This window comes from Mitosporidium daphniae (genome assembly GCF_000760515.2).
Source record: "Mitosporidium daphniae strain UGP3 chromosome Unknown contig-3, whole genome shotgun sequence".
In the NCBI taxonomy this organism is placed as follows: domain Eukaryota; kingdom Fungi; phylum Microsporidia; genus Mitosporidium; species Mitosporidium daphniae.
In genome coordinates, this window is record NW_013546400.1 from 90,097 (window position 1) to 101,558 (window position 11,462).

Genomic DNA, 11,462 nt, shown 5'->3' on the forward strand with positions numbered 1-11,462 from the left:
GTAGGCCCGTATATGCATGTATGGCCACAGTATGTATTGACAGGGGTCTTTATTGCACTAACAGCGCAGAGCATCCAGCGCCGTCAAGAGAGCATCGCTCTTTTTGGCAAGAACATCCAAAGCTTCGTTGACCAGAACGTAGGGGGATAAAATTCCCGTTGATTCGATATTAACTACAATTGATTATTGAAAAGCTTACATATGAAATAGTCCCTCCGGCGTCCAAGCTCCACCTTGTGTGCAAACTCTGGATGACGAAGTACCTCTCTTGTCATGGTGTCCAAGCGAGGGTTTTCCACCACGGCCCGCATGCTCTTTTGGCCATTTACGGCGGTTTTCGCTATCACGCCAGGTGGGAAGCAACTGATAAACTTTTCAACAAGCCCGTTTTCTTTTCCCTTCTCCTCTTCAATGGGTGAGGTGATATTGATCACCGGAAGCAGACGGTATGTCGCCGTTGCCACAGGCGACCATTTTGCGTGCTCTTTTCCAAGGTTTTTTTCGCAATGCAGTTCTAAATCGAGCTCCTGGCCTGGACGCAGTTTTGCAATCAAAATGTCTGGATGCACGGGCCGGACCGGTGAGTCTTGAAACTCTGTGCCTTGGTTGCCCTGCGGTATCCATTGAAGCATCGAAGAATAGACTACGCGGTGAAAAGCGTGCACATACCATTTTCGTTAATCATCTGCCTCGGTTCATTTCCGACCTTGGGCGCCAATTCACACTTGACCTTCAGCTGAAAGACAATTGTGTTCATATCGTTTGCCTCCTCGTGTGCTCCCTTTGCGGAGAGCCGCCGCGGATCAATAAAGATGGGAATGAGCCCTAACCGCTGTGCTAATATTTCGTCTTGGACGATGGAGGTGTTATTTAGAATGTAGACCTTCTCAATAGCAACGGTGGGGATCTACAAAAACAGCAAAAAAGACACCCACCTCTGCTATTAAAATGCGACGTATAGCATTGGCGATGGATGAGTCTACACCGACCAAATCGAACTCCAGCTCATCCTGATCTGCCGAAGGATATACGATTACGTTGAGATTCAATTTGAACTTTTCGATATCAAAATATGGGTCAACAAGGTCAGCGGAATATGTTCCCGGATACTCGTCAAATGACACCTAGTCGGTTAAAAAGCGCGTTTACATTTGATATGGTCTCTGCACCGACGTTGGCTATCCTGGAAATCGGAGGTTTCTCCTCTTTGATGTGTTCCGTTTTGACCTTTGTCTTTGCCATTCAGAAATTTGTATTTTGAATGTTAAAAATTTTTGCCAGAATTAATTTGTATTATTAAATTTACAACATGTCGGCAGTTTTATTACCAAATTATTTGATATACTTTTCCATGAACTTGMGATGGAAATCAGACCTGCCCATGTCGTTGATAAATCTCTTTTGTGGCTTGAACTCACCAGTACCTTGGTTTCTAAAAACGGTGTCCTCCGTCCACGGCACCACTGCAGCGGCCTTTTTCTGATTTTGAAACCTTAAGGGATTGCTGCCCATGATCACAGAGTCTTCGGTATCCTCGAGCTTCTTTCTTTCCTCCATGCGTTCCCTTTTTATTTTTTCCAATTCCAACAGGAGCAGCTCTGTATCGTCTTCTTCCTGATCATCAGAATTTTGCTCTTGCTCAAAAGAACCACCATGCTCCGGCTCATCAAGTCCAACATTTGTGTTTTGATTTTGGGATTCATTTTCGGGCTCGTTTTCAAGACCATCATGTGTGTCAGGTTGGACCCCACTTGTCCCTATCCCATGTTCACTGACATGCTCATCAGCATCTCCATCTTCGTCGAATCGCTGTGAGAGAGATGCTAGCAATTTAAGCTTTTCCTCCGTAGCTTTGTCGAATTTGATCCTTTTCTTTTCAATCTCCTCAACTGAGCTCTGGCCTGGCTGCCTAACCGAAAATTATAATTGAGCCCATTACCTGATCTTTAGTTTTTTGTGTGCAATCTGGTCTTTTGCCGAATAGTACAAAGACGGCGCTGCATTGATGTCTAGCTCGTCCCCTTTTGCTGGACACCAAGTGGGTCTAGATGCAGTAGTCATACAAAAATGGCCAATCAAATATTTTAAATTTAATTTCTAAAATTGACATCCAAAACTCTACTTAACCATAATTGGGATGTGATATACATAAATGTGGCCGGCATGCCGTACCCCATTCATGTCGAAAATCGATTACTCCCTGCCGGACATGCAGACATTTACTTCTGAATATCTTCCCGAGATAGCCCGAAACGTCGAGCCATCGCCGACGGCCAGTCCGTCTACGTCCCCAAAGTCTCAAAAACGGACGGAAAACAAATTGCCAGAAATGGTGTCCAGTCCTTTCTACAAGCCATCCGCCACGCCCGATCTTGTTTCCCACGTGTCTTTTTTCGACAGGAATAATGATGGGGTAATCTTGCCTTGGGAAACATATGAAACGCTGCATTCAGACCTTGGTATTAACAGCATTATCTCTATGGGAGCTACTGCTGTCTTGCATCTTTGCATGTCATACGCTACATCTGATAGCTGGATCCCTGACCCCTTTTTTGGGATAACAGTTGCGAATATTAGCAGGTGCAGATTGGGATCCCATTGTGGTGTCTATGACAGCGACGGAAGAATCGACGTAAATGTGTTCGAGAAGCAGTTTGGAAGGCTGGAGTTGAAGGATTATTTCAAATCTCCACAGGCTAAATTGGCGGCGCCTCATTCTCTTACTCCTCGTCTTACATTGGCGGATGCGTGGGAAATCAGCGCGCAAAACGACAGCCTGCTCGATGTGGCAGGCTGGGTTGTAGATAAAGTGATGTGGATCCTTTTGGCAGTGCTCGAGAATAACTCGATCTCAAAAAGCTCCCTTCTCGACTGCTACAAAGGAAATCCCTACTTTGAGGCAAAAAGGAAGCAACGATCGACAGAAAATCCCGGCTAATTGACAAATAAAATTTACAACGGTGCAATTGGACATGGCCCAGGGTGGGGACACAAGGTGTGCTATACCGGCTGAAGATTTTAATTAATCGGCATGTTTTATTGGGAAATATTACACTCCAAATTTTGGCACAAAAAATACAAGGGACCATCATTTTGAGAGCAGCTTTGCAAGCGCTTGTCTTTTCTCTATGACCTGGCTGATTTCTGTCTGGATAGCATTTTTGGTGGCCGTTAGTCGCTCAAGCTCTTGTTTTGCTACGGTAGGGTATGGCGAGGAGGTTTTCTCCAATTTGGAAAGGGTGCAAATGTTCCCAATGCCAGCCCTCTTCATCACAGACTTTAGCGAAGGCGAGCAAATTACCTAGAGGGTTAGAAGAACAGGGTACGATTTCGTTATAAGATTCAGCGATCACCGAAATCAGAGGCGATGGCGGAGGAATAGGAAGTAAGATGCCGTTTTCTTCGGAAGGATATAGCCTCAAAAAGTGCACAAGTTGAAGAGGCTTTGAGATGGAGTCCTTCAAAAAGATCTTGATTTGAACTTCAAACTCTCCCCATCCTAGCTCGCTGATCTCGAAAGGCCACTTTTCAACGCTCCGGAGTGGCATGGCAAATGAGTCGTGAAGCTTGAAAATGACTTTTGAAATAAAAGGGGACATATCTGCATGTGGATCAAGACCCCGGACATATAGCGTCCACCTGTGTGTAAAGTCTGGGTTCGTAGTTGCAAAATCAGGAATGTTCTTCAATGGGGTCGAGACATTTCCATACACAATGGGAATGCATGCAGAATCGTCATGCTCCTACAATGAGAACGCACAAAATACATTTTGGAAATGGCCCAGCTCCATGCCGAGTAAAATGGTAAATTTTAATAAAAGTTTCGTTTTCAACTAAACCGGTGCTGATGACGGCATTTAACACTTGTACGGCATTTTGGTTCAAAAAAAAGAGTTCTTGGTATGCGGTAAGGGGTATGGTTCCCTTAACCCTAAATCATACAAAGATTAAAATGCCGCCATTGATCCATAAATAGCAGCCTTCAGCAGCTATTGCAGTATGGGGATCCTCAATTTACATTTAACGATAGAGAAACATCACATGCAGATCCAACCCATTTAATGCCCAGGTACTGTGTATTTTGTAAAGAATTTCCACGTGCTTTGTTTGAAAGCAGAGCAACCTTTTATACAAACTTTTATGATGTGCTTAAATTACTGTCGATTGCAGATCTCATTCGTCTAAATCAAGACCGAATTTGGCATATTGCTCTCGAATAGTCGTGCCCTCGCATTCGGCAATTTTCCCCAAAGCCATCTGTCCGGCATCTTTTAGTTCATTGTAGGTATGTAGGGAATCGATTTGAGATCTAACAGTCCTAAAAAACAAAAGCTATCGTCGATACTTTTCGCTGTTTTCTATACTAAAGCCCTCCTGTTCAAGTTGAGATATCGACTCTTTCAATTGAGCAATGGCATGGGAAACCTGCTCACGCTCTCCTAACCAGAGATATATTAACAGGCAATTTTCGGCAACGAAAATTGCAGAAAGAGGCCTGTCTGAAGGCGGCCCATTATATTCTTTCCATATACCGGATAACTGGCTCTAATTACGTAAAACATGACGCGTATATCACTTGGGACTCAATGTCAATAATGCCTTTAGCAGAGGGTTCCTCTTCAATTGTGAAGATTGTATCTGAAACTTTTGTGGCTTCTTCAAAGCATAAAATTGATAACCCGTCATCATAGTGGAAGAATTTATGGCTCGACGGCATAAGAATCAAAAATTAAAATTGCAATTTATGTTTTTATTTGGATCCAGAAAGTCGCCACAAGAACTGTTAAAAGAAAACCAAAGGACCATCAATAGGGCAATCAGGGAGATTGATCGCGAGCGGTTATCTCTTGAAACACAAGAAAAAAACTATCTCGTCACGGCTAAACGAGCAGCTACGTCTGGACACATTTCCTCCGTAAAAATCATAGCAAAGGATGCCATAAGGGTACGGTCGCAAATCAACCGATTCTTCGAATTAAGGACACAGCTCCAGGCAGTTTCCCTGCGGCTGCAAACCTTAAAATCCACACAGACAATAGCAACGGTTATGATGGGCGTGGCAAAGGTTAGAGGATATTTTTTCATTTCCAGGTGAGTTCATGGCAATCATATAAATCTGCAGGCAATCAAAGCAGTAAATAAAAAGACCGACCTTGATGGCTTGTCGAAAATCCTACAGGATTTTGAACAGCAAAACTCAATTATGGGGGTCAAGGAGGACGCATTGGATAGCACCTTGGATTCAATGGTGATGGAGCAGATGATAGACGTAATATCAGCAGAAGAAAACGGCGAGGCTGCAGCAGATGAGCTTACGCGCAAGATATTAGAAGAAGCTGGAGTTACGGCCGATGCACCAGTAGTGGCAATTGACCCTTTTCTTTAGGTAAAACGAGCAGCTGCGCCAACGCTTGAACCCCTTGCACCGGCCCAGCTTCGAGACTCGCTCTCGAAAAAAATCGAGCTCACCTCTGAAAATGGTCCCCTCAACAGCAAGGATACCGAACTGGAGGCCAGGCTGCACAGATTAAAAGATAAATAATTTTTCGTGTAATTTACAATCGTGTAAATCGACACCGAAACGCAAACATGTTCAAAGGATGCCCAGGGAAGGTTCTTATTTGCGGGGGACATTTGATTTTAGATCCGGTACATAAGGGAATTTCTTTTCCCTTTCCGGCGGCCTGCATCTTTTCCAAAGCGCGCAAAAGCTATGTAGCGCACACAGCCACGGAGATACACATACCTTACACACCCTCTTGCCTCCTTAAGTTGTCATTTTGCCAACGCAATGAAGGTTCAAAGTCCAATGTTGACTTTTCAACCTTTTCGCTACTTGCTATATTTAAAGATGTGCAATTTTCGCCTCCAGATACAATCACATTACATGCTTATCTTTTACGCATCGAATCTAATTGCATTTCTGCCAGGGAGGGCTGGGCTGTTATTCCATTATGCCATCTCAAGGGATCCTCTTTCGCTACCCAAATATGTCTGAACGATGACCCTGTACCTTTTGAACAGTTTTCTTTCCAAGCTACGACAATTATGATTTGGTACCTTGCCAATTACAAAAGTTTACAGCTATGCAATGGCGAGGCTTATAACCAAAAACTTATGCTCATTGAAATGGAGACCATTTCGGATCAAGCATTTTACACTACGCCTCCCTGTAAATTTGCGGATCAAAATGGGGCTCCAATTTGGAATACACCAATCAAAAAGCTGTGTAAAAGTGGTCTGGGGAGCAGCGCCGCATATGTCTCGTCTTTGGTTTTGGCGCTTTGTGAAGATGACTGCACCCGTACTCTGCTTCTAACACAGGCATTGTTGGCCCATTGGATTGGCCAGGGCTGCAAAGGATCTGGATTTGATATCTGTACTTCTCTTCTAAATGCCTTAGAAACCCGCCCGGTTTGCTTAATATTTTCTCAATCAAGAGAAGTGAGTCAATTATTGCCCATCGTTGCCTCTTCCATTCGATTGCTTTTCAAGTCTATTGGGAAGCTTTCTTTAGTAGAATCGCAACTTTTGGCTTTGGTGGAAGTATTTCCTATTTGTTCACCTATAGGCTGTTGATAGTTGGGACATTGGAAAGTTTTCGTTTCCTTGCTCGCTCACCCTATCTCTGGTGATGACGGATAAAAGTTTAGGGTCTGATACGGCGACCTTAATTGATGAGGCGCAGAAACTAAGCAATGCCGATGCCAAAAGCAGCCATTCAAATAGCGATTCCGATGCCAAATGGACCCATTCAAATGGCGAAATAGTTTCGTTTTTCACTTCAACTAGCCTTGAAAAGTGGACTCCAATGTTATCTCGGGAATTGTCAAGGCTGTATTTGGTATTTTCTCATCACTTTTCTTTGTAGGAATATCGAAAGGCCATTCAATGCATATGCAAAAAAAGTATCCCTTTGGAGCCACCTTGTTTTCGAGAACTTCTAAACTTCATGATGAAAGATGATGAACATGTTTCGGCAGCAGGTATTCCAGGTGCGGGTGGATTTGACTCACTCTTCGTGCTTTCGCTTAAAGATTTTGATCTTGCAGCCGTACTACAAAAGTGGAATACTTTACCTTGTTCACTGTCTTCGGTATCAAACGCAACCATTCTATCTTCATGGAATCTCTCTCAATAGGGGTGTCCAGAGATGTCCTTGTTAATATTTATTAAAATACGCTCTGTTTCTGTGCATCATATATACAAAATCACGTCAAGTTTCCAACCTAATGTACGAAATTTAAAGCGACTAAACCATCAGCATTTTCAAGCCTTTCTGGGAAAGAAAGCTATTCCCCGTCAGCTTAGATCAATAATTTGGGCTGGTCTGACCAATATATTGGGATGAGGACTAGTGTCCGTATCTTCTTCAGTAAAAGCAAGCGAGGTATATTTGATCGACCTTGTAGCTATTGGGGTCAACACTAATTGAGGATCATTGTTTTCCTTGCGTGTTTGTGCGGTCAAATTTGTGGTGTCGCTCAAATTTCCATCGCCTTCATCAAGATTCTCGGACACATTTTGATAATAAATAGATAGTGAATGCCTATCCCCAAAAGCTACCGTGTTACAAACCAAAGGTGACGGACGCTCGGATTTAACTGGAATTGGATGGTAAAATATCTCTTGAAACTGCGTTTCATCTATCAGAATGGGACTCTTATTCTTGTCGATAAGGAGTGATCGAAGTGGATTGAAAAAACCCCCATCGAAATTGGAGCATGTTTTCGTGTTGAAGGCAATATTTAGATTTGAGTATCCGCTGATTCTGCTCAAGAACCCCTATCAGTTGTTTAAACGAGGCCCTTTGCTCAGAATCAATCAAAACATCTTTCTCTTCAATGGTAAATACAAGCAAGGAAAGCTCTGAAATTCGAGCCTTGTATTTCCGAGAAATAAAGTCGAGCGTTCCAACGGGGCTAAAAAGATGAACGTAGTCGTTCCGAGGAAAAGATTTGTAAGAAATGCACTCCCTCGAATACAAATATGGATGTTTTCTTTGATTTTGAGCTAGGGCAGAGAAATTATGAGCCAAAATTGAAGGCGAGGCGACTTTTGACTTTAGTCTCCATAGCACTTTCCGCTGCTTCCAAAAGAAATGTCGAGCGCAAATTAAAATATCGTCATTCAACGGGGTTCTTTTCACAGGAAAGTGCATGCCGATAAACTTAATTTGGCTTATGTACAAAATACTGGATAAACACACTTGAGTAGAGTTCGCTTGAAAAAACTCTTTGTTGAGGATTTTGATTTCAATGTAGCCATCTTTTATGGAAAAAAGGGAGCCAACGAGGGATCTTCGGTTTCGTGCTAAGGTCATTTGGCAGAGAAAACTTTGTGCGCCTTTGGAAATGGCATATTTGATCATCTTTCTTCCATCTGTTGCAAAATCATCCTAAATAAAAAATGACAAAGCTACCTTGAGAAGCTGGACAATCGGATAGACGTCCTTTAAATTGTAGAACAGTGAAAAATAGTTTTTTGAAGACGGAAAGATCTGGCAAGGAATGCAATGTTCTGGCTTGGCTTGTAAAAGAGTTGTATTTCGATCGTCAATGTTGATGTAATATTTGTCATAAGATATAAAACAGCTGGAAATAATACTTTCTATCCAGGAATTTCGAAGCCAAAACGCAAGTACACCAAGGTTTGGCTGCTCAATTTTGCCTCCAACGCCAGGGACATGGGTGCACTCTGCGATCCGATCAGATGCATCTGATATGGACCCGTTCGAATTGCAATCATTCATAAAAAGAAGCCAGCCCAATCAACCGGAATAGGGTTGATGGAAAGATTATACAACTGACAACTATTGTTAGGGTTACGCTGGGCAATTTGTATTTGGCGCATTAAAATTTATTGAAATTTAAATTATTTTGTTTTATGGCTGGGAAAAAGGAGACGGCTCCTTCGAAGAAATCTGAAAATAAGGTCAAGGCCAAAATCATTGAAGACAAGACATTTGGTCTGAAAAACAAAAACAAGTCTTCAAAGGTTGGAAAGTATGTTGCCCAAGTGGAGGCGCAGGTCATGTCTGCGGGCTCGCGAAAGGCCCAAAAAGAAGAGGAAGCCCGTCAACTTGCCAGGAAACTCAAGAAGGAAGAAGATGAAAAGATCAAAATGGAAGCATCTTTACTGGCAAAACCAATTATTGTCCAGCCAAAAGTTCCATTTGGTATGTCGTTATGTTGATTTACTTTGCAGGCGTTGATCCGAAAAGTGTTCTATGTGCCTTCTTCAAGGCCGGCCAATGTACCAAGGGAGACAAATGCAAATATTCGCACGATCTCAATGTCGATAGGAAGTCTGCGAAAATTGATTTGTTTTCAGACATGAGGGACGAATCTGCGCCCTCTTCTACCATGGAAGATTGGGACCAAAAGCAGCTTGAAAATGTGGTTCACAACCGCCATGGCCCCGGCATAAAGACAACAACAGAGATCGTTTGCAAATATTTCATGGATGCAATTGAGCAAAGAAAGTATGGGTGGTTTTGGCAGTGTCCAAATGGAGGCGATTCTTGCAAATATCGCCACGCACTTCCTCCTGGGTTCGTCCTGTCCTCGAAAGTATCACACTCCACTGATGATATCCCTGAAGAAGACAAAATTTCGCTAGAGGAATTTTTGGATCAAGAGGTACGAGTTTATTTGTATGATGCCTTTCCCCTTTAGAGATACAAACTTGGGGACAACATAACCCCAATTACAGACGAGTCATTCAAACGATGGAAGGCGGAACGCAAGGCGAGGCAGCAGGTGGAAGAAAGCGAACGTGCCAAAAAGAAGGAAGCTGAAATTAAAGCTGGCAGGGTTACGGCGTCTGGAAGGGACATCTTTACAGCAAATCCAGAACTCTTCCAAGTGGCTGATGAAGAGGATGCCCTTGACGATGACATCCTCAAAGAGCGTGCACATCAGACCGAAGATGATCTCAATTACTGCGACTCGGCGCCTGTTGATTCGAATCTCTTCTGCGCCGAAAATTCGCTTGATGATATTGATCCAGAGCTGAGCGAGGATATGGAGCACCTTGGACTTCAATAGCAGAAACAGAGCAAGCGGCGTATTTATAACCTTTAATTTAGTACAATTTTTACCGTTAAATTTTGGAATATTTTAATTTGACGCCTCCGATAGTACGAGCCGGTCGCAGATGGCCCCGGTAAAGTCAGAGGTGGACGAAGTGCCACCAAGGTCCCTGGTCCGGTATCTTCCTTCAGAGATGGTATCCAAAACTGCCGAGTATATTCTATTTGCAAACGTATTCATCTTCATATATTTCAGCATCATTACGGATGAGAGAAGAAGCGCCGTTGGGTTGGCAATATCTTTTCCCGCGATGTCTGGTGCCGTGCCATGGACGGACTCGAAAATTGCACCATCGGAACCAATATTTCCGGACGGAGTTAATCCCAATCCTCCAACCAAGCCAGCACAGAGGTCGCTAAGAATGTCGCCATACAGGTTTGGCATCACCAGAACGGCATCTTTAAAAAGGGACGGGGTTTGCACCATCTAACAGGGAAGGGCAACTCGATCATACTTGAAGGCATGCCTTATCAAGAGACATATCCACCATTGCGATGTCCGGATACTTTTCAGAGGCCTTTCTGGCAGCATGGAGGAATAGCCCATCAGAGCCTTTCCTACGAATAACAGCTACGCCCATACATAATGGTGGCCTTGTGTACAACGATGACATTTGGCCGGCCAATGTCCCTGGCATATTGAAAAGCAAACTCTGAAACACGTCTAGATGCTTTTTCCGTGATCAGCTTGATGGATTGGGCCACGCCGGGAACCACCAAATGCTCAATGCCAGAATATTCTCCCTCCGTGTTTTCTCGTACAATTACGGTATCAACATCACGATAGCGCGTTTCCAAATTCGGCATGCTACGGCAGGGCCGTACATTTGCGTAAAGATTGAAGGTTCTAATGGACAAATAAAAATTGCAACAAACTTTCTTAGCAAAAGGTTCAGCGAAACATGACCGGTCCCGATTGGCGTTGCAAGCGGGCCCTTCAAGCCGATTCGTGTCGAATGGAACGATGCAAGTGCCTCCGGAGACAAAGATGTCTTTCCATCTTCGCCGATAATTGGGGTCACATTTACCAGATCCCATTCAATAGGCACCTTGGCAACAAAGAAGATTCGTTGCACGGCTGCGGCAATTTCGGGGCCAATTCCATCTCCCGGAATAAGACTAACCCGTTTTATTGCGCTAGGGGTTGACGAGTAGCTTTTCATCGATAGAGCAGCCGTTCTGAAACGCCCGGCTGGCATTGAGGCTCTGTGGAGGGGGAACATTTCTGATAAATTTATTGCTTAAATTTAGCAAAGTTGCACATTTTAATTTATTGCCATTATGTCTACAGTTCCTGCTGACCCGATCCAGATAGCACAAAACTTTGTTAAATATTATAACGACACTTTCAACACAAACCGCGCAAGCC

At 43.5% G+C, this 11,462-nt stretch overlaps 12 protein-coding genes across 12 annotated transcripts; 5 read left to right on the top strand and 7 right to left on the bottom strand.

Moving 5' to 3' along the window:
• Positions 1-57: 57 nt before the first annotated feature.
• Positions 58-632, bottom strand: DI09_3p570 (uncharacterized protein; the record flags this gene model as incomplete). Its single annotated transcript, XM_013382268.1, has 2 exons — positions 58-173; positions 200-632. 2 exons carry the CDS (start codon positions 630-632, stop codon positions 58-60), a joined length of 549 nt encoding a protein of 182 aa, XP_013237722.1.
• Positions 633-643: 11 nt separating this feature from the next.
• On the bottom strand, positions 644-2,061 carry DI09_3p580 (uncharacterized protein; the record flags this gene model as incomplete). The annotated part of the gene is made up of 5 exons (XM_013382269.1): positions 644-883; positions 912-1,124; positions 1,150-1,233; positions 1,441-1,909; positions 1,940-2,061. 5 exons carry the CDS (start codon positions 2,059-2,061, stop codon positions 644-646), a joined length of 1,128 nt encoding a protein of 375 aa, XP_013237723.1.
• Positions 2,062-2,152: 91 nt separating this feature from the next.
• On the top strand, positions 2,153-2,938 carry DI09_3p590 (uncharacterized protein; the record flags this gene model as incomplete). The annotated part of the gene is made up of 1 exon (XM_013382270.1): positions 2,153-2,938. One exon carries the CDS (start codon positions 2,153-2,155, stop codon positions 2,936-2,938), a length of 786 nt encoding a protein of 261 aa, XP_013237724.1.
• A 241-nt stretch (positions 2,939-3,179) lies between these two features.
• Positions 3,180-3,548, bottom strand: DI09_3p600 (uncharacterized protein; the record flags this gene model as incomplete). Its single annotated transcript, XM_013382271.1, has 1 exon — positions 3,180-3,548. The coding sequence occupies one exon, from the start codon at positions 3,546-3,548 to the stop codon at positions 3,180-3,182; it is 369 nt and encodes a 122-aa protein (XP_013237725.1).
• A 625-nt stretch (positions 3,549-4,173) lies between these two features.
• DI09_3p610 (uncharacterized protein) lies at positions 4,174-4,717 on the bottom strand (the record flags this gene model as incomplete). The annotated part of the gene is made up of 3 exons (XM_013382272.1): positions 4,174-4,309; positions 4,346-4,545; positions 4,577-4,717. The coding sequence occupies 3 exons, from the start codon at positions 4,715-4,717 to the stop codon at positions 4,174-4,176; spliced, it is 477 nt and encodes a 158-aa protein (XP_013237726.1).
• A 27-nt stretch (positions 4,718-4,744) lies between these two features.
• Positions 4,745-5,386, top strand: DI09_3p620 (Snf7 family protein; the record flags this gene model as incomplete). The annotated part of the gene is made up of 2 exons (XM_013382273.1): positions 4,745-4,945; positions 5,123-5,386. 2 exons carry the CDS (start codon positions 4,745-4,747, stop codon positions 5,384-5,386), a joined length of 465 nt encoding a protein of 154 aa, XP_013237727.1.
• A 203-nt stretch (positions 5,387-5,589) lies between these two features.
• Positions 5,590-6,579, top strand: DI09_3p630 (uncharacterized protein; the record flags this gene model as incomplete). The annotated part of the gene is made up of 1 exon (XM_013382274.1): positions 5,590-6,579. The coding sequence occupies one exon, from the start codon at positions 5,590-5,592 to the stop codon at positions 6,577-6,579; it is 990 nt and encodes a 329-aa protein (XP_013237728.1).
• A 55-nt stretch (positions 6,580-6,634) lies between these two features.
• On the top strand, positions 6,635-7,141 carry DI09_3p640 (uncharacterized protein; the record flags this gene model as incomplete). The annotated part of the gene is made up of 2 exons (XM_013382275.1): positions 6,635-6,844; positions 6,884-7,141. 2 exons carry the CDS (start codon positions 6,635-6,637, stop codon positions 7,139-7,141), a joined length of 468 nt encoding a protein of 155 aa, XP_013237729.1.
• Positions 7,142-7,663: 522 nt separating this feature from the next.
• Positions 7,664-8,371, bottom strand: DI09_3p650 (uncharacterized protein; the record flags this gene model as incomplete). Its single annotated transcript, XM_013382276.1, has 1 exon — positions 7,664-8,371. One exon carries the CDS (start codon positions 8,369-8,371, stop codon positions 7,664-7,666), a length of 708 nt encoding a protein of 235 aa, XP_013237730.1.
• Positions 8,372-8,886: 515 nt separating this feature from the next.
• Positions 8,887-10,049, top strand: DI09_3p660 (uncharacterized protein; the record flags this gene model as incomplete). Its single annotated transcript, XM_013382277.1, has 3 exons — positions 8,887-9,178; positions 9,208-9,641; positions 9,678-10,049. 3 exons carry the CDS (start codon positions 8,887-8,889, stop codon positions 10,047-10,049), a joined length of 1,098 nt encoding a protein of 365 aa, XP_013237731.1.
• A 72-nt stretch (positions 10,050-10,121) lies between these two features.
• On the bottom strand, positions 10,122-10,520 carry DI09_3p670 (uncharacterized protein; the record flags this gene model as incomplete). The annotated part of the gene is made up of 1 exon (XM_013382278.1): positions 10,122-10,520. The coding sequence occupies one exon, from the start codon at positions 10,518-10,520 to the stop codon at positions 10,122-10,124; it is 399 nt and encodes a 132-aa protein (XP_013237732.1).
• A 22-nt stretch (positions 10,521-10,542) lies between these two features.
• DI09_3p680 (subunit alpha of isocitrate dehydrogenase) lies at positions 10,543-11,316 on the bottom strand (the record flags this gene model as incomplete). The annotated part of the gene is made up of 3 exons (XM_013382279.1): positions 10,543-10,615; positions 10,677-10,901; positions 10,970-11,316. The coding sequence occupies 3 exons, from the start codon at positions 11,314-11,316 to the stop codon at positions 10,543-10,545; spliced, it is 645 nt and encodes a 214-aa protein (XP_013237733.1).
• Positions 11,317-11,462: the final 146 nt, after the last annotated feature.